The sequence below is a fragment of the Miniopterus natalensis genome, chromosome 5 (assembly GCF_054644295.1).
Source record: "Miniopterus natalensis isolate mMinNat1 chromosome 5, mMinNat1.hap1, whole genome shotgun sequence".
NCBI classification, from domain to species: Eukaryota; Metazoa; Chordata; class Mammalia; order Chiroptera; family Miniopteridae; genus Miniopterus; species Miniopterus natalensis.
Window position 1 is genome coordinate 85,308,253 of NC_142085.1, and position 18,199 is coordinate 85,326,451.

The 18,199-nt window shown below is 43.4% G+C and overlaps 1 protein-coding gene across 1 annotated transcript in view; it reads right to left on the reverse strand.

Moving 5' to 3' along the window:
- Positions 1-18,199, reverse strand: part of NOX3 (NADPH oxidase 3) — a 49,775-nt gene that overhangs the window by 15,722 nt on the left and 15,854 nt on the right. The window contains exons 8-10 of the mRNA XM_016200663.2: positions 14,530-14,622; positions 11,924-12,177; positions 6,004-6,166 (exon numbers count right to left, since the gene is read on the reverse strand). Coding sequence (XP_016056149.1) covers positions 6,004-6,166; positions 11,924-12,177; positions 14,530-14,622 — 510 coding nt within the window. The remainder of the gene's footprint in view (positions 1-6,003; positions 6,167-11,923; positions 12,178-14,529; positions 14,623-18,199) is intronic.

An 18,199-nucleotide genomic window follows, 5' to 3' on the forward strand; every position in this document is an offset into this window, starting at 1 on the left:
TGCACTGTATGAAAAAGCACAATTGTCAGAAGCTTCAAACCAATAGGGTGGGGGAGACTTTCATTGAGGGACTCATGACCATTTGAAAAAAACACTCTTCTCTCTGAAAAGAGAAGGATTGTGGCTGATACTTGGAAAGCATAACACTGTACTTCCCTAACAAAGTATTATTGTGGCCATTATTGTCCAGGCTTTTATTTTGTGATTGTTGCTGGGGTCACCGTGGACGGGCATGATGACAAAGTTGGAAGCAACTATATCTACTTTTTGAGAAGCTTCCTTAATGTGGCTTCCACATCCGGTTTTAAAGAAACATATTAATAAAATAGTTTTGCTGATTAACCATTATAAGTCTGAGATCAGACTTTGTCAATCATTTTTAGACCTTAAGACTTTTTCTCAAAGCCACATTAACTATTTCATGGCCATGCTGCTGGTTTGCCCCGTTACCAAGGACTGACTGACCTTGTTTGTGTCTTGGTTTGCTCCATTCATAGTTAATGATAATTGTAGGACAACCAAAATGTCAATAATAGAATGGTTACAAAATCGAGAGACGCCCATACTGCAGAATACTCTGAAGGCATCAAATAAAGTCAATCTGTAGGATTTCACACTGAATGTGTTCCAAGCCACGTTAAAATGAAAACAAAGACAAAACATGGGCACACCTCTCCTATTCTCTCTCTCTCTCACTCCCCACCCTGCAAAAATAAAATAACACCCTGCATGTGTGCATAGTTGAGCAGGTTCATGCAAATGAGTGGAAGAGGGACCTAATAAGATGCACTCAGCTGTTTAATAGTGGTAATGCTGGTTAGTTTGGGGAGAAAGACTAATGAAGGAAGATTGTTGATTGTTCGAGTGTTTTATTTGAATTTTTTATGAGAATGCTGTAGTCTTGTATGGTGTGTGTGGTTAATAAACCAAGATATTAGAAATATTAATACTGGTCACTCCCCACAAGGCAATGGTGAGGCCTGATGGAGGACTGAAGTCTTTGGGGACCACATGTTGAAAGCTGAAAAGAACGTGTATCTTTGGAGAGGCAGAAGTGGCCTCATGCTCCCTGTTCCTCCGAGTGGTGAGGAGACATGATCGATTCCAGGGGTAGCCGCAGCTCCAAGTGTGAGGGGAAGCGAAAGTAAACAATTTCTCAAACGAAACAGATTCAATTAAATGCATTTTTCATTCATTAGAAAAGAGAGCAGCCTTCCTATATTCCATTAATATATTTAAGTAGAGTATGGATTTTTGCCTTTCTTGGCCTCCTTGTCTTGTTCCCACTAGCCCATGCTGTCTTTTTATTTGAATCATCTGTTTATTATATTAGGTTAAGAACCCAAAGGGCGTTTTGCATGGGACACACTATAAATACCGGTTAGCACAGCTGTATATTCTTGAGCAGATGAAGAAGACAATTTATGAAGGAATTAGATTACCTCGGTTTTTCTATAACTATTGTATTATAGTCCGAGAATCACATATGCAGTTAAGAAAATGAACCCACTCTCCTGTCTGGCAGTTCCTCTCAGTCCTGTCTACATGGCTATGACATCGGATATTTATGTCAGCAATCTTCCCACGCCCTACCCATGCGTACACACCTATTTCATTCATCATGTTTACAGTTTGCACAAGCACACTGTCCTAATTTTTTTCAAGCTCTTTTCCCAAATTGAGTGTGATGTAGAATTAATCATACCATTAGGCAGGAGTTGGAGGGCATCCATGGTGATGGGGATTTATGCCCCTAAGCACCTGGCATCACAGAGACTTCACCAACCCACCCCCTGACCTCATCCCAAAAGGGCCTGTGCTCTAGTCTGCCTTCGCTAAGTGAAGTTTGGCTTTTACTCCTGGGTTCAACATATCCCTCTCATATATCACAATGTTCCCACATTTCCTTCACCACAAGCCACCATTATTATACTTCGTGTTCTTCTGCCTTCTTGGGGAGTCTCTTTCCCTTCCTCTCCACCTCCCCCTGGCTATCTTTAAAAATAAAGGACTGTTAGGAAGAAGTTTTCTTGTTTTGTTTTTTTAATCTTCACTTGAGGATATTTTTTCCGTTGCTTTTCAGAGAGAGTGGAAAGGAGAGAGAGAGAGAGAGAAACATTGATGTGAGAGAGAGACATTGACTGGTTGGGATCGAGCCTGCAACCAAGGTACATGCCCTTGGCCAGAATCAAACCCAGGACCCTTTAGTCCGTGGGCTGATGCTCTAACCACTGTGCCAAACCAGCCAGGGCAGGAAGAAATTTTTAACCACGGCCTTCAAATAGGAACTGCTACCTACCCATGATCAGAAAGAAGCAGCAGGGGCCTGTTGGCTCTTCTGCATTTTCCTTAGATGTGTTCTAGAATAGTGTGGCCGCAGAAAGGGGTGGAGAAAATGGTTTGCAGTGGGAACAACAGAGAAAATTGTGCTTTTTTTTTTCTTTCTTTTTCTTTTTTTTAAATTTTAGACTTGCAACATGAGGCTTTTACTAAAAATATGCATGCCTTTGTGTGAATTGGTGTTCTACCCAGGGAAGAGAAAATCCACTGCAGTTAACCATGTAGACTTCAGATTCCAGCCCTGGGCCCCTGTGCTGTTTCTTCTCTTTCCTGTTACAGAAGAGAACAGTCTGAAAACTAGAGTCCAGATCTGTAATTGTGAAGATGCTGTTAGAAAAATATGTACTGCTCTGCTCTGATGTACTTTAACAATTACACAGATGCTGACAGTTTCGTGGAAGAAATAGTATTTATATCTCAAAAGCACGTGGGAGGCCCTGGCAAATATTAGTTACATGAGCCTAGTGATAGCCGTACTCAAACACAAATTTGCTTTAAAATGGAGAAACTTCTTCAACTGTTTCTCAGGCACACAGACTTGAAGGAAGTGGCTCTTCAGTGTAATTTTCTGCCTAAACTTTCAATGGCATGAAATCTCACTTTCATAGAAGAGCTTTGATGTGGGAATCAGAAACACATGCCCCTGTCCTGACTCGGTGTCCAGCCCAGCGGGTGACTTTGGACAAATCACTTCCCACTCCAAGTACAGATGCCGACTTTTGTTGTCATGTGCAAAGCTAGGAGGTTAAGACCCCTCAAGTTATTTTGTGATTCTATGTTATAAAAATATTGTATTTTTCTTTTCAATTTCTGTGTTTGGAATAAAGATCAATGTCCCTGTTTTGTAGTTTTGTGTTAACTGCCTAACCCTCCCATTGAAACAGCTGTGAGAAACCCCATAACAGCACCCAGGAATAACAATGGGATGTTGAGAGAGGAGGCAGCATTAAGATTTTGAGGGTTCCTATATGGGCTTTAAGATTTTGTGGGTTCTTATAAGAATTTTCCCGCTCTATTTATAGTAAAATAATCGGATGCATTATTTTTATTATAAAATTACTGAACAAACAGTTTTTCTGGTTAAATTAAAAAATGAATTAATCTTAGTAACCTAGAATCTTGTAGAGAATTGTGTAGGAGCCACTTCTTTATTCTTTTGGGCACATAGACGTTTATTCACTCACTGATTTATTCAAAATTTGTAGAGTGTATATATAAGATATCTAAAGAAGCCAGGCTCAAGGAGCTCAGAGGGAGTTAGGGGAAATACAGTATTATCTGAACATGCATGAGGGAAAGAGGTGACTGTTGAGAGAAGGGTGAGATATTGTAAATCTGATGTAAGTGGAGTGATGAGCTTTTCATGTCAGTATCAGAGGGCCTGGCACATACTAGGTGCTGAATAAATATTCATTGAGTGAGTAAGTGAATGAAAATGAGACAGACAGTCCATCTCATCAGGTCACATGAAATGTAAGTTTCAGTGTAATGAGAACCATGAAGCAAGGAGGCACGTCTCTAGGTGGGCTTTACTTGGTAGACAGCAAGAGGAAAGAAAAAGTTTAGGAGGATTGAGAATCATCATCAACCATAACAAAGCATTGCCGTGGGGTCCAAATATATATAACAGTAGCTGTTTTGCTTGCTTTGTGTCATAGACTGAATGTTTGTGTCCTCTCAGAATTCATATGTTGGAACCAATTCCCAATGTGTTAGAGGCATTTGGAGGCAGGGTGTCTTTGGAAGATGACTAGGTCATACAGGTGGAGCCCTTGTGAAAGGGCTTAGTACCCTTATAAAAAAATCTCCTAGAGTTCTCTCTCTCTGTTTTTTCCACATTGAGTTGCAAACTGCTGATTGAAAGTAGACTCCAAAGAGCTACCGATGCCCTTCTGCCATGGATGATGGCAATTCCAACTAGAAGATGGCTGTCTGTAGACCAGGAAGCAGGCTCTTGTTAGACACCAGATGAGCCAGGGCATTGACCCTGGGCTTCCCAGCATCTAGAACTGGAAAAATAGGTGCCTGTTGTTTATAAGACAGCTAGTGATGGTACTTTGTGCTAGCAGCACAAACAGACTGCTAGATTGTGGGATAGAGGAAAGAAGATGGGCTTTAGCACAAGAAGGACCTGGATTCAAAACCACATTCTAATATTGACTAGCTCTCTGTGCTTCAGTTCCTGTTGGGCAAGGACTCGTTTCTCTATTGTGTGGACCAGGAAATCCAGCTTAGGGAGTTGAGCTGACTCACTCAAGGTGATGCTTCTAGTGAGAGTGGAACAGGAAGAGTGAGTCTCTGACCAGGAAGCCTTCCCACAGAACCATGGTGGGAGTCCTGCCTACCATGCGCTGGTTATGAAATAGAGAGAGCAGATGGACCTAAGTTTGCATCCTGAACCTGCCCTTTACTACCCATGCATTTTCAGGAAAGCCACTTTTGTCTTGCTAAGCTTTATGTTCCTTATCTGAAAAAACAGGTCTTTTATTATCTACTTTGTAAGGTTGTTGGGAAGATTATAATCATCAAGTAGGAAAATGTATGGCCGCCGTCTGTCCCTTGGAAGCTCATGAAACGACAGCTAATTTTACTCTGACTTCTTAATTGGAATCCCCAGCCTTAGAGAGCTCCTGATCTGGCACTGCCACAGTGCCTTATTAATTAATGCTATTCCTTAATAGATGTTAACTGAAGAAAGCTTCCATGGCTAAGTAAGCTTGAGGAGGGTGGGCAAAGCAAACTGAGCGAAGTTCTTTCCTGCAGAACTTATTTAATAGGCTAATGGATGATGTGATTCTTCTAGAGTGGGATTTGTACTCACATTTCTTAAGTTCATTTGACTGCAGAATTCTCCTTAGTAGATCATATCATATGACTAATGTTCCATAGAACAGACACAGAGACAATCTGATCTAACCAAGCATCTGTCTTTGGTAGATAAGGAAACTGCAGCTGAAGTGTCAACCAGACAAGAAATAGCAGAATCAGAACCAGAACTAGGCCCACCTGACCTCCTGGGTCCTCCTGAGTTGACACCACTAGGATCCTAGAACCCTTCCTACTCAGCTCTAGGGTCTGCTGCTGGTCCTAGGAGGCAGAAAGTAGGGGACAGAGCCTCAGAGTAGCACAAGGGAAGGAAGGCAACCATGGAGGATCTGATCAGAGAACATACAAGAAATGACAAAAGGGAGATTTGGGGATGGATGACAACAACAAATAAGCAAGCCAGTGAATCACAATTACGGCATTTTCGCTTCTCGTTAAGACCTGAGTCCATGAGAGGAAGGTATTGAATTGTATACTTGCAACCAGAGTAACAAGCTGAAGGGACTCTGGAAGGCAGCCTGTTAATATGACCAACTGCAGCCCAGTCGCAGAGCCATTTGCAGCCTGTCCATATTTTACTGACATGAGCAATTACGTGTCCTGCAATGGCAATGAAGCAATAAAATTTATGTCTTGTCATCTTTAACAAGATTAGACATAACCCTTCTCATAAATGTAATGCTAAATGGAGATTTTGAAGAACATAAGTGTAGCTAAGGATCCTTGAGTTTATCCCTCATAGTTAATTAAAATCCTCCCCAAGAATCGCCAGATGATAGATATCAGGACATTGGGCTTTTAATCCGAGGATGGGTGAACTAATGATTTTTTCCGTACCTTGCTCATCATTGGCTGGGGTTGTGACTCGCAACATCTGTACCACAGAGATTTCAGGACAGCAGCGAAGGGGGTGACCCCGATTCCTGCCGCAATGCACACGCTCACTGGGTAGTGAAACACGTCGGTCAGCGCGGCTCCGAAGGGCCCGTCCACAGCCAGCCTGCAAGGAGAGTCCAGCCCGTGTGGCAGTCAGAACTTGCTCCTGACCACACACCATCCTACATCAGTGCTTTTTGTGGGTTGTGTTTGCAAGTGCGTGCAGGGAGGGTGGCTCTGTGCTGGAGAACACCCCGTTTGAGGGCTTGGACTCAGCATGAAGATAGGGGGCCTGCCTCGTGGGGGGTTGACCAGGTGGTCTGGCCCAGGTGGTCTCCATGGAGGGACAATGCCTGGCCTCTCTGGTCTGAGCTTATGTCTTTTCCACGGTGCATGCTCTTCTTACAGTTCTTAGAAGCTTGTTTTGGCTCTAAGCACCATGAAGGCTGGTAGAGGAAGCTGTTTCCTTCCTTTCACCCTCCCAGCTGCCACCAGAGACAAAACAGAAGCACCCAGGTGGTTTAGAAGGTTTACCTGTCCTTTTGTTAATATATTTCCGCCCTGTTTTATTTATTCTGTCTCACATCTTAGTACCATATATTTATATAATTTTAGCCTAATGGAAGCCGTTCGTTTGAAATAAAAAAACTTGAGATAATTTGTCATTTATGTGCAATTTCTAAAACTCATTAGTTTAGATTGTGCAAACTTAAAATCTGTAACAGTTAGGCGGGGTGGCACTGATGTGTCTTTGCTTAGCAAACTTTCCTTGATAAGGAGAAAGCGTATTCATTGAATAAATATGATTGCCTTTAACATGGTCCTGAATAGCCCCTGGATTCTACTCCAGTTCTCATGACCAGTTCTCCATATTGGCATTTCTGTCATTTCCTAAAATATGCATAACCCATTCTGCCACAGACCTTTGCACTTCATAATCCAAGTAAATCACTTGGCACACTCTGCCCCAAATTTCTCCCCTTACTTGGTTAATAGCTGCCCTTTCAGTAGGTTGTATCCCAGCATTACTACCCTGGGGAAGATTCACAGACCCCTTAGACTAGCTCAATCCCTTCATATGTAATTTATAGCGCCATGAACCCTCCTCTGTAACCCTCATCACAGTTGCAGTTTTACACTTTTTTTTGGTGTGTGTGCATGATTGTTTTGTGTCTGGCTTTGCTTGCTGCTGCATCTCAGTGCCTTACACGCTCTCCAGCCTTTGCTCACTGCTGCAGCCCAGTGCCTCATATGCTCTCCAGCACGTAGTTGGTCAATAACAGTTTGTTGCATAAATTGTAAAGGGAATGTTTAAAAGATTTCAGTCAGCAGAATGTATTAAAAACCATCAACTATTCCAAAAGCACACATTTACATGTGAACAAAGATGTGCTAATTAAAAGGGGTCTAAGCTATTTATAACCATTCCCCAAGGGATGTCTGTTGAAGGCACCCCAGGTTGGCCCATTTGGGCTTAGGATGTGCCATGAAAGTTCAACTGAGTTTATTTAAAAATATTCCACATGCTAGACCTCCTAATAATTCCAATGAACTCTCCCCAAGTTAATATTAATTAGTAAGGCTTTATTACATATGGATATATGGAAATGGAAGAATAAAAATAGAAGGTCATTAGCCAGAAAGGGTAGTATCTCATCCCACTGCAGATTATTTCATGAATAATTAGATAAGAGGAACTGAGAGAGAAAACAGGAAACTGTCCATGGATTAACATCCTATTGGTAATTGTTTTTATAATTAGTCATATTTGGGATTTATTCGACACTGATTTGAAAAGATAACAATGAAATCTAGAGAAGAATTGTGTCCTATAATCCACAGAAATACATCATACACAAATTTCTACATAATTAGAATTGAGAACCTGAGCCAGAAGAGGCAGGAGAAAACATTCAGCCCAATGTCCCTGCTAATGTGGGATTCCTTCCTTCCACATCCCTGAGAGCTGACAGTTTCTGATAGTAAATTACAGGGCAACTTGTTCCCCATTGGGGGAAGCTCCAAGAATTGGAGACTCTTCCTTACATCTCACTGAAATCTGTCTTCTGACAGCTCTCCTGTCTTCTTGAGAGACACACATCAGGTCTTTCCTCTTTCCTGCATCTTGGGCCTTTAAATAGTTGACCGTAGTTACCATGACACTACTTACTCTTTCTGGCCAAAATGTCTTCATTTCTTAAGGCCATTCCTGAACTGGCTTCCTTTGCCCAAATTCTTGTTTATCAAGTTCACTCAGCTACTCCCTCTCTGACCTGGACATAGAGAATTTCTAACAATGCATAAAAAGCAGTTTGCCTTTCCAGCATCCACATCATGCTGTTCCCTGTTGCTATGGTCAGCAACACCCCCGCCTACCTCCTCAGCCTCCAGTCTCGCCTCTTTGAACTGGAGACTTTGATTCACCTGTTTGGTTCTCCTCACCCAGTCATCACTTTCACTGTCACATCTGTTGTCAGTGGCCTTTCTTATTTTGCTAATAATAATAGCTAACTATTTTTATTATGCATCATGCTAAGGGCTTTAGATGGATTGCCACATTTAACCCTAAACAAGGCCTTAGCTACTATTATTATCATCTTCATTTTACAGATGGGGAGATGGAGGCACGAGGTACAGACATTCTCCAGGATCACACACACGGCTGGGCTTTGAACCCAGGCTATCTGACAAGGAGCCCCTGGCTCCGGCAGCAGGTTAAACTGTTGAAAACTTCCGAGTCAACTCAGAAATTCTTCCATTTAATGCGGGAGGGAATGTCTGAAGGAGCTCCCTTTCTCTCCCTTTCTCCAGGGCTCCTTGCCCCTGCTCTTGGCCTAGGTTTGCTTCGCCTCTGGGCTCCTCAGTCACCGATTCCTGGGGCTGGATTAAATCCTTTCTGGATCCAAAAGCAGTGAAAACTTACGGTTTTCTCCCCAAAGTGTTTGATTTAATTCAAAAGTAAAACACCTTTGAGAGAGAAAGTCACCCGAGGAAGACCAGTATGAGGGTTCTTCATGGGTTGATGATATAAACGAGTTCTAGGGTGTTTTGTTTTGTTTTTTGCTGCCAGTCCGTGTGCTGACATATACAATTTGTTCAAATGAATTGAACAAAAAAAGGGAAACTTCGGTGTTCATGATGACTCATTTCTATTCATTCTGTGCATATTTACGCCAACTGAGGGCAAGGGTCTGTTCCAGCCCTGGGGACACTAAGGTGAACCAAACAGATAAGGTCCCTTTTCCAGTGGGACTTCCACTCTAGTGTGGGGAGAGAGATGGTAAACAAACGAACAGATGTTTATGTGTCGGGTGGCAGCAGCCCTGCGGCGGAGAATGAAGCGGCGCAGGAGCATAGTGACCCGGGCGTCAGCAGGGCTGAGGAGGGAGGAAAGGACTCACTGGGAGACATTTGAGCAGAGACTTGCAGGAAGAGGGGAGCAGAGATCTGAGCAAGAGTGTCCCATGTGGAGGGAGTGGCAGTGGCCAAGGCACTAAGGAGAGTGCTTGGTGTGTGAGAAAAGCAGTAACGGCCTGTGTCCCCAGCGAGCAGGAGGCGTCGCCCAGGACCTCAGGACCCTGGGTGTGTGTGGGGAGATTGTGTCAGGCCCTGAGCTGATCACACACTCCGTAAAGAGAAGGCATATGGAGCCCTGAGAAACATTGTCCGAGTCCCTTTCGGGGGATTGGCTGAAATGCTAGCTGGTCTGTGAGGGGAAAGGTTGGTGAGTCAACCAGATAACTGTGCACCCAGAGCAGAGACCAGGCTAGGGATGGGATGACGGTATTGATCCTGGCAGAGGGAGCAGTGGGGGGTGTGTGTGTGTGTGTACCTACTTTTATCCCTGATTTTAAGCATTTACATTGCATTCTGAATCTCTTTCTGTTGCTTCTTTTCCACAAAAAAAATAAAGGTCTTAGTGGAATAGCCAGGTGTTGTCCTCTGACTTGGGGCTCTGGCTGGTTTGACAACATGCCGCTTTTTAGTACCAATGTTTAGTATGAAAGCATGTGGCTCTTCCTGTGCACTAAACACAATCGAGTCCAGTGCTAGGTAGTTACAGCTCAGTGTCCCACTGGAAGGGGGAGAAGGGGACAGTACACTGATTAGATTCTGTGCCTCAAATTTATTCCAGTGCCTAGTGTGCCACCTGTAAATACTTGTTAAGTTAAATGAGCTAAAGCACGCATGTTGGGTCCAGAGGCTCATTTATTCCTTTATCAGATGTATACTCTCACCCACTCTGTGTCAGATGCTGTTCCAGATACTGGCTGTACAGAAGAGAACAGACAATAGCCCGCCCCCAGGACGTTCCATTCTAGGTGTCTTTACAGTGTTCACCACCAGTTTCTCACGTCAGTGGCCTTGCTCGGTATCCCTGACACCCTCCAAGGGTGGGGGAAGAGAGGACCTCTATTGATACTTCTTTTGAAATATCAGTTTTTAAAAAAATGTTTTTCTCAACATTGTGTGTGTGTGTGTGTGTCTCCCTGTTTATCTGGGGCCCTAAACACAGGCTTTGTGTGCTTATCAGGTAATCCTGCAGTAAGAGTGGGGATCAACATTAAGCCATTGTTTACTAAGAGGAGCCAGGAGTGGTAATTTACTGTGGGACTTCTGTCATGTGCCCAGGATTTTCCAAATAGGACGCTGTTTTGGACTGAATCATGTCCCCCAGGTGATATGTGACCTTATTTGGAAATAGGGTTGCTGTAGATGTAATTAATCAAGTAAAAAGAGGTCAGGTAGTAGGGTGGGCCCTTATTCCAACATGACTGTGTCTGTATAAGAAGAGGTTACAGGAGCACAGAGATGCAGTCAGAAGAGGAAAGAGGGCCATGTGACAACAGAGGGGAGGCTGGGATGCTGCAGCAGGTGGCCAGGGAAGCAAGGCCTGCTGGTCAACCACAGAGGCTAGGGAGAAGCAAGGAAGGGCTCTTTCTCCCCTGCAGGCTTCAGAGGGAGCACAGCCCTGTGGACACCTAGATTCTGGACTGTAGTCTGCAGAATGTGAGAGAACATATTTCTATTGTTTTAAGCTGCCCAGTTGTGGTCCTTCATCACAGCCACCCCAGGAGACTGATCCAGACGGCACCAGTGCTTTTCCACCTTCTCAGACCTGCCTTTTGCACATCTCCTCGTAGCAAAATGAAATCATTTGCTAGCATTCGACCTCCTGGTGCCCTGGAGGACAGAGGCAATGTTTTGCCATCTCTGTATTTCTGTCACGCAGTGGAGGCTAATCAGTGCTCATTGCACACACACATGCAGGACTGCCGGACTGGTGACACCACTAACTTTCTTCACTGTCAGATCACTGTGTCATTTTATGAGCTTCAATCTGTAATTGTCAGCTCTTTCTCCAGTGTGTGGAGCCTGCCAGATTAGTTCTGACCACAAAGCATGCTGCTTACGAAGACCAAACTTTACAAATGTAATTTAAAGACCTCAGAGTAACAACAGAAAGTCCACAGGGCTGTCTTACTTATCATAGGCTGCATATAATCTGCCAAGTGATGCTTTGGAGCTGGGAAAGCAAAATTCTCCTTCTCTCTGAAGCATCGCCTGCCTTTGTTGAACTTTAAAAAAAAATTTTTTTTTAAAGAAATGTACTTGCTTTTATCGGAAATCTTCTAAATTACAACTGACCCTTGACCAATGCTGGGTTAGAGGCACCGGCCCCAGCAGTTGAAAATCCACACTTTTGACTCCCCCAGTATGTAACGACTGTATTTTTTATATAGATTCTGAAATTTAAGAAATGGATTCGAACATATCATCTAGAATAAGGATATTGCTAAATTTGATAGCATTTTGATGTACTAAAATACCTTACTTTTAAAACTGTTCCAACATATACATAAAAAGAGTGGGATCCAACCTTGGCAGGCTCCAGGGCTCCCTGAGGGCCTGTCCCTCAGCTTCGAAGGCCTGACATAGAGCTCTTGTCCAGTCTCCTGCTGCCCGGATGTGCACACTGAAGAAGTCCTCCTGGGGGGCAGAGGTGAGGGTGAACGGGTGCCACTCCAGCGCGGATATGGAAGGGCACTGTATCAAGATGTACTGCCCCGGTGCCATCTGAAAGTGACGCTTTTTCATGTGAAGCTCTAGGACCCCGGATGGATGGCTTACCACCTAAATTAGAACAGGGAGTTGCTGGTCTTTTTATTCAGTATTACTCAAGTAATAAGGAAATAGCCATCATTACATCAATGGTTTTCAAATTTTTAAATCAGCTTTTATTCAGTGGAATACTATGCAGCTATAAAAAAGGATATCTTACCCTTTTAGATAGCATGGAGAGACCTGGAGAGTATTATGCTAAGTGAAATAAGCCAGTCAGAGAAAAACAAGTATCACATGATCTCACTCATATGTGGAATCTACTGAACAAAATAAACTGAAAAACAAAATAGATCCAGAGACATGGAAGCAGGGAACAGACTGACGAATCTCAGAGGGAAGGGTATTGGGGGAGTGGAGAGATTAACCGAAAAATTATATGCATATATGCATAACCCATGGACATGGACAGTAGTGCAGTGAAGGGGTGGGCAGGCAAAGGGGGAAAATGGGGGACATCTGTAATACAACAATAAAAATAAGTAAATGAATGAATAAATCAGCTTTGTTGAGGGCTAATTTACATGTACCATTTGCGATGAGCCTCCAAGGGTCTTTGCCATCACTTGCATGTCTGGTTGGCAAGTCCAGCAAGAATGAAATTCATTTCCTTCACGGTGACGCCTGAAACTTGGGTAGCTGCATCTAGGTGCCACTTGGTGTCTGGCATGTGACTTTATGTCTCACATGGCTAGGCTTCTCTTAGCACAGTTCACCAGACCCAAGAAAGCAGAAGCTAGCATAGCCTGCATCACACCTAATTCTGCTTCAAGTTATTCAAATAGTCACAGAATTATCTCTGTGGTTAAAAAATGTAGGTTCGGTTTTAAAGGATCTGAGTCGTTTCTCAGTCCTTCATGAATTAACCCTGGTATTTCTTCCTTTCAGTGGGATGTTTTGTTTTGTTTTAGTCACGTCTCATCCAGCCTCCTACCTATGCTCTGAGTTTTGGATAGAGGAAGCATCATACAAAATTCATTGCTTATATAAGAATTTTGTAACCTGCTGCTTATCAGAGGAAAGGAACTAATTTCCCCTTTTCAATTCCCATCTTGTTTTCTGGGAAATCTCTGCAGGTCTTTTACTGTGGCAAGAGGTATAAGGGAACAAAATCTCGCATCTAGAATCGGTGACAATGTATCTCCACACATAAGAGAATTTCACTGCATTTTAATCATTGGTTCAGTTTCTCCCCTTCCTACTGATCCTCTTTCTGATTCTGCTGTTAAATTGTCTCCCTAGTAACAGCTTTAGTAGATCTCTAGAAGTTTTACTGTCTAGCTTTGGATATGGCCTCATAGCCTTTGGTGCTTAACTTGAAAACAGCAACACAGAAATAGCTTAAACAGAAATATGAAGCAATTTCCAGCCTCCACTCTCATGAAGATGTTAAAGAGATATAGCATTCTGTTAATACTGTATTAGCAAAGTGTTTTAAGTTCGGTTAGCAGAGAATTTCTTCTTAGACATTTAAATAGCTGGGAGCAGAGGATCTGGTACTTTTTCAGCCTCCTAGACCTTAAAAATATTTTTTATTGATTTTAGAGAGAGAGGAAGGGAGAGGGATAGAGAGAGAGAAACATCAATGATGAGGGAGAACCATCGATTGGCTGCCTCCTGCATGCCCTCTACTGGTGATCGAGCCCACAACCTGGGCATGTGCCCTGACCAGGAATTGAACCAGGGACCTCTTGGTTTACAGGTCAACGCTCAACCACTGAGCCATGCTGGCCAGGAGAGACAATGTGTCCTTGGTCTATCTGCTCATATCTTTCTCCAGCATGAGGTAGATATCAGTGAGCTCTGAGCAGGGTTGGCAAGATTGGAAAATGCTACCACAGAGCAGCTGCTGCTCACTGTCCAGGGCAGAGCTCCTCAGACGTCCTTCCTATATGTTTTAAACATCTCAGCACCCCCCCCCTCTGAAACCTGAGGGTGACAGTTCCCCCATCTTCTGTTCAGTAATTCTAGGTATGAATATCTGAGCTTGAAGATGTCTGCATGTTATCTGTGTGTTTGCAGAGTCTGTGTCTCTATGTGGGGAAGGAAGCGATTATATTCAAGCTGCTATGCCCAGTGTACAGCATGCTCATTCCCTCTGGAGAGAAACTGAAATAGTGAGAAACGCAGCTGTGCCATAGCCTTTATGAGAATCCTGTGTGTCAGTCTGAGGCCCTAGTACCTGCCCTCAGTTAAATGAGTCACACTAAGCGACGAGCAGGATGCAAGCAATTATTAGGACAGGAGATGAGCCTCTAAATTACAGGCAGTTCTGCATAAAAGATGGCAAATTAAAAACTCGGGCTAATAAAAAATTCTCATCTACACGCAGGCTCTTATTCTGACGTAAATCTGCATCCATACCTTCGTAATGACAACCTCTTGTTGGAATCGCCAGAACCTAATTACTCTCTCACACGCGTATAGGACTACAGGGCCCGAAACCCATCTCCAGGCCTGCAGAGAGCAGAGAGGGAAATGAGAATAGACTCCAAATACTTGCAGCTTGAACCAATCAATGTGCAACATGTTGGGGTTTAGGCATTTTCCTTTAACTCTGGGCCAGTTGTCAACAGCAAAGATGTCTCCTTGTATTAAATACTAGAACATTCGATTATGCCTTGAAGTCTACAAGCTTATTTAAGAGATTAAACTCTTCTGTATTGGTTTTTATGCTTACTTGATCAATGATGCCTTTATGTAATTAGAAATAATTGAATTTGCAAAGAAATAAGGAAGCAGATTGATGCTTATGTTACATATGATAGGGTCATAAATGCTCCCAAACTCAGCCGAAGTCAAAGGCTTACAAAGCCACATTACTGAGCCAGCACAGGACATGGAGAATTAAATAAAAACATTTCAAATAGTAATTTGGGAGCCAAAAATGCATCACAACTTGGGGGTCTGCCTGAAGAACCCCCCCCCCCCCCCACATACCCTCACACATGCATGCACAGCCAGTGTTGTCTGGAATAAAACAGAAAGTTAGTTTCTCAGTGTTTTTTTGTTTGTTAATCCTCCCCTGAAGATATTTTTTCCATTGATTTTTAGAGAGAGTGGAAGGGAGGGACGGAGGGGGAGGGGGAGAGAGAAAGAGAGAAACATCGATGTGCGAGAAACACGTGGATTGGTTGCCTCCCACAGGCATCCAACCGCACCAGGGGAAGGAACCTGCCCTTAACTGGGAATCAAACTTGTGGACCCTTTGGTGAGCAGGCTGACACTCTAACCACTGAGCTGCACCAGCCAGGCTAGTTTCTCAGCATTTTAAATCCATGTTTACAGAATCAACGAAAGTCTCAACAATTGTCTGGAGAACTGTGACAGCGAGCATATCCATTTTTACTGAAGCCCATCCTCTGTCAACCCTTTCTGAGTATAAACTGCATTATGGATGTTCATTTGACCAGCAGGCTATCCCTGTACCAGGTGTTGGGGATAACATAAGGTATCTTTGTCCCCTAAAACAGAGGTGGGGAACCTTTCTTTTGCCAAAGGCCATTTGGATATTTATAACATCATTCAAAGTCCATACAGAATCATCAACTTAAAAATTAGCCTGCTATATTTGGTCAAACATTTAATTAACTCACCCCTAATGTGATAACTGGAACTGCTTCTCTTTGGTGAGGCCTTGGCAGGGCCAGACCAAATGATTTTACAGGCCGTATACAGCTGGACATTCCCCACCCCTGCCCTAAAAGGAAAGGAATGGGATCTTAAAATTTCTGAAGTCTTTGCCTAGGTTTGATACCAAACAAACCCACAAGCCTACGGTATTCTCTTTATGTTACAGAAGAGGAAACTAAGGCTCAGCAAGATCAAGTTGTCCAGGGCCACAAAGGCCATGAGACACACAGTAAAGACGTGAACCCCAGTGTGCCTGGCCACCTGGGCTGTGGTCTGTCCAGGACCCTAGTGCCTCCCTCGAGCATTTTCCATGTAGTCACTCTTCTTCCCATCCAACCCTGACACTGGTACTGACACTCATTTTACAAAGCATTAGAGACTTATTAGTTCATTGAATTTCAGGATGTTAAGGGTTTTTGGAAATCTATCCTAATTTTATATTTATAGAATTAAAAACCAGTTGTTCTGGGAATGGGTATGAGTTGCCTAAGAAGACAGATGTGGATCGTGGAGAGCCAGGACTGTAACTCAACCCATTTCACAGTTTCCCTAAATTCCCTCCCTGGTGTTCTAAACCCTGCACAATCTTAAATCCCTAGTATCTTACTGCCTTAGAAGGATGCCCGTGAAACCATCACCGATTAACTGTCTTCCTCACGCCTTGGTCCCTCACCTGCTATACCGCTCCATCTTGTCTGCTGACAGGTCACAGCACTTCAGCATTATGTTTACTGCTGTTATCTTTCCTGCTGTCTTTAGTTCTGTCCTGTTAATTTCTGGGTGTGTTTGCTTGGCACCTCTTCCTGCCGGCATCAGCCTTCTTTGCTCTTTCCCTGAGAGTCTCCCATTTACCCGAGAAAGGCTTGATTTATGCAGGCAATGCAAAGCAACCTGACCCACGTATTCCCTTCTTCCTCAGTGGTGTTCAGCAGCATGACCAGAATAGCAGAGAGTGAAATCTTTGTGCACCTCTGCTGTGGGCGCAGCTGCGATGAGGAGCAGAATAAGGGAAAAGACAGGGCGGGGTCGACGTGAAGGATGGACCCAGTGACTGAGTCCTTCGGTCGCTTATGCTCAAATGAACCAAAAAGTGTTGTGAGAATTCGTCTGGATATTTACAGAAATAATAGCAAGAATGCAATTCTTTCTGTATAAATTTAGATACTTGCAAAAACACTCACATAGTCTCTATGTATTTTTACAAATAATCTTTCATGTGCATTTTGGAAAGTTTCAGACATCACAGAGTTGATTTCGGTGGTGTCCAGTCAGTCACGGTCTCAGATTTTTCCATGTGGATAAAATGGAATGGATTAATTTTCTTTGTACGTCTCTTCGGGAAGGAAGATGTAAGCTAGCCATTCTTGGATCTGTCTCTACTATGGTATATAAATTGCTTCAGGGGGAGAAGCGCCAATTTAGTTCCGCTGTGATAGTTAGTCCTGGTGCTCTGAAAGTTGGGAGTGAGGGAGAGGTTTGGCCAGAGGTGAATCTCAGAAGGTTATCCTAGCAGCAATGGCCAGCGCAGACAGGGTGAGTGAGGCCAAAGAGGCCAAGGCGCAGAGCAACAAGGGCGGGTGGCCAGGTGGATTGGAGCCGGGTCTCTGAAGACCTGGGTCTGGTGTTAGGGTTACTACCCATAACCCTATGCCTTCAGGCAAGTCTTGAGCCTTTTTATGTTCAAATTTTCTGTTTCATAAAATGGGTTGGAAGAAATTATCATTTCAGGTCCTCTCCAAGCTCCTAAATGTTTTCGCTTTATTCACAGAGATAAATACAATGTTGGGGACATGTGCTCATAGATAGCAGCAGAGAGCTGGCAAAGTGAGGGGTGGGAGGAGGCCAGAGATTCAGAATGAATGCTGAAGGCTGTAGAGGTGGAAGTTCATGGCCACAGAGTTAGAAGCTCTGATTTCTTTTAAAAAAAATATGCTTTTGTTGATTTCAGAGAGAGAGGAAGGGAGAGGGAGAGAGATAGAAATATTGATGAGAAACATCAATCGGCTGCCTCGTGCACACCTCCCACTGGGGATCGAGCCCTCAACCCGAGCATGTGCCCTGACTGGGAATCAAACCAGCAACCTCCTGGTGCATGGGACAATGCTCAACTAATTGAGCCACGTCAGCCAGGCGAAACTCTGGTTTCTTCATGTGGCTTTGTTGGGAATGCCCTTCATGACCATAGGTAAGAAATTAAAACTCCCTGGGCATCCATTTCTCCATCTGTTAAATAAAGAGCCCTGCCTGTTTAGTATCCAAGTTTCTTAAATGCTAAAATATTTTTTGGATTCTTAGCTTTATTTTTTTTTTCCCCAAAAATACTCAGAAAGTCACTGCACAGTGAGTATTTTATGATAGAAATAAAGTAACGTTGATTTAAAAGCTGCAGCAATGAAACTTG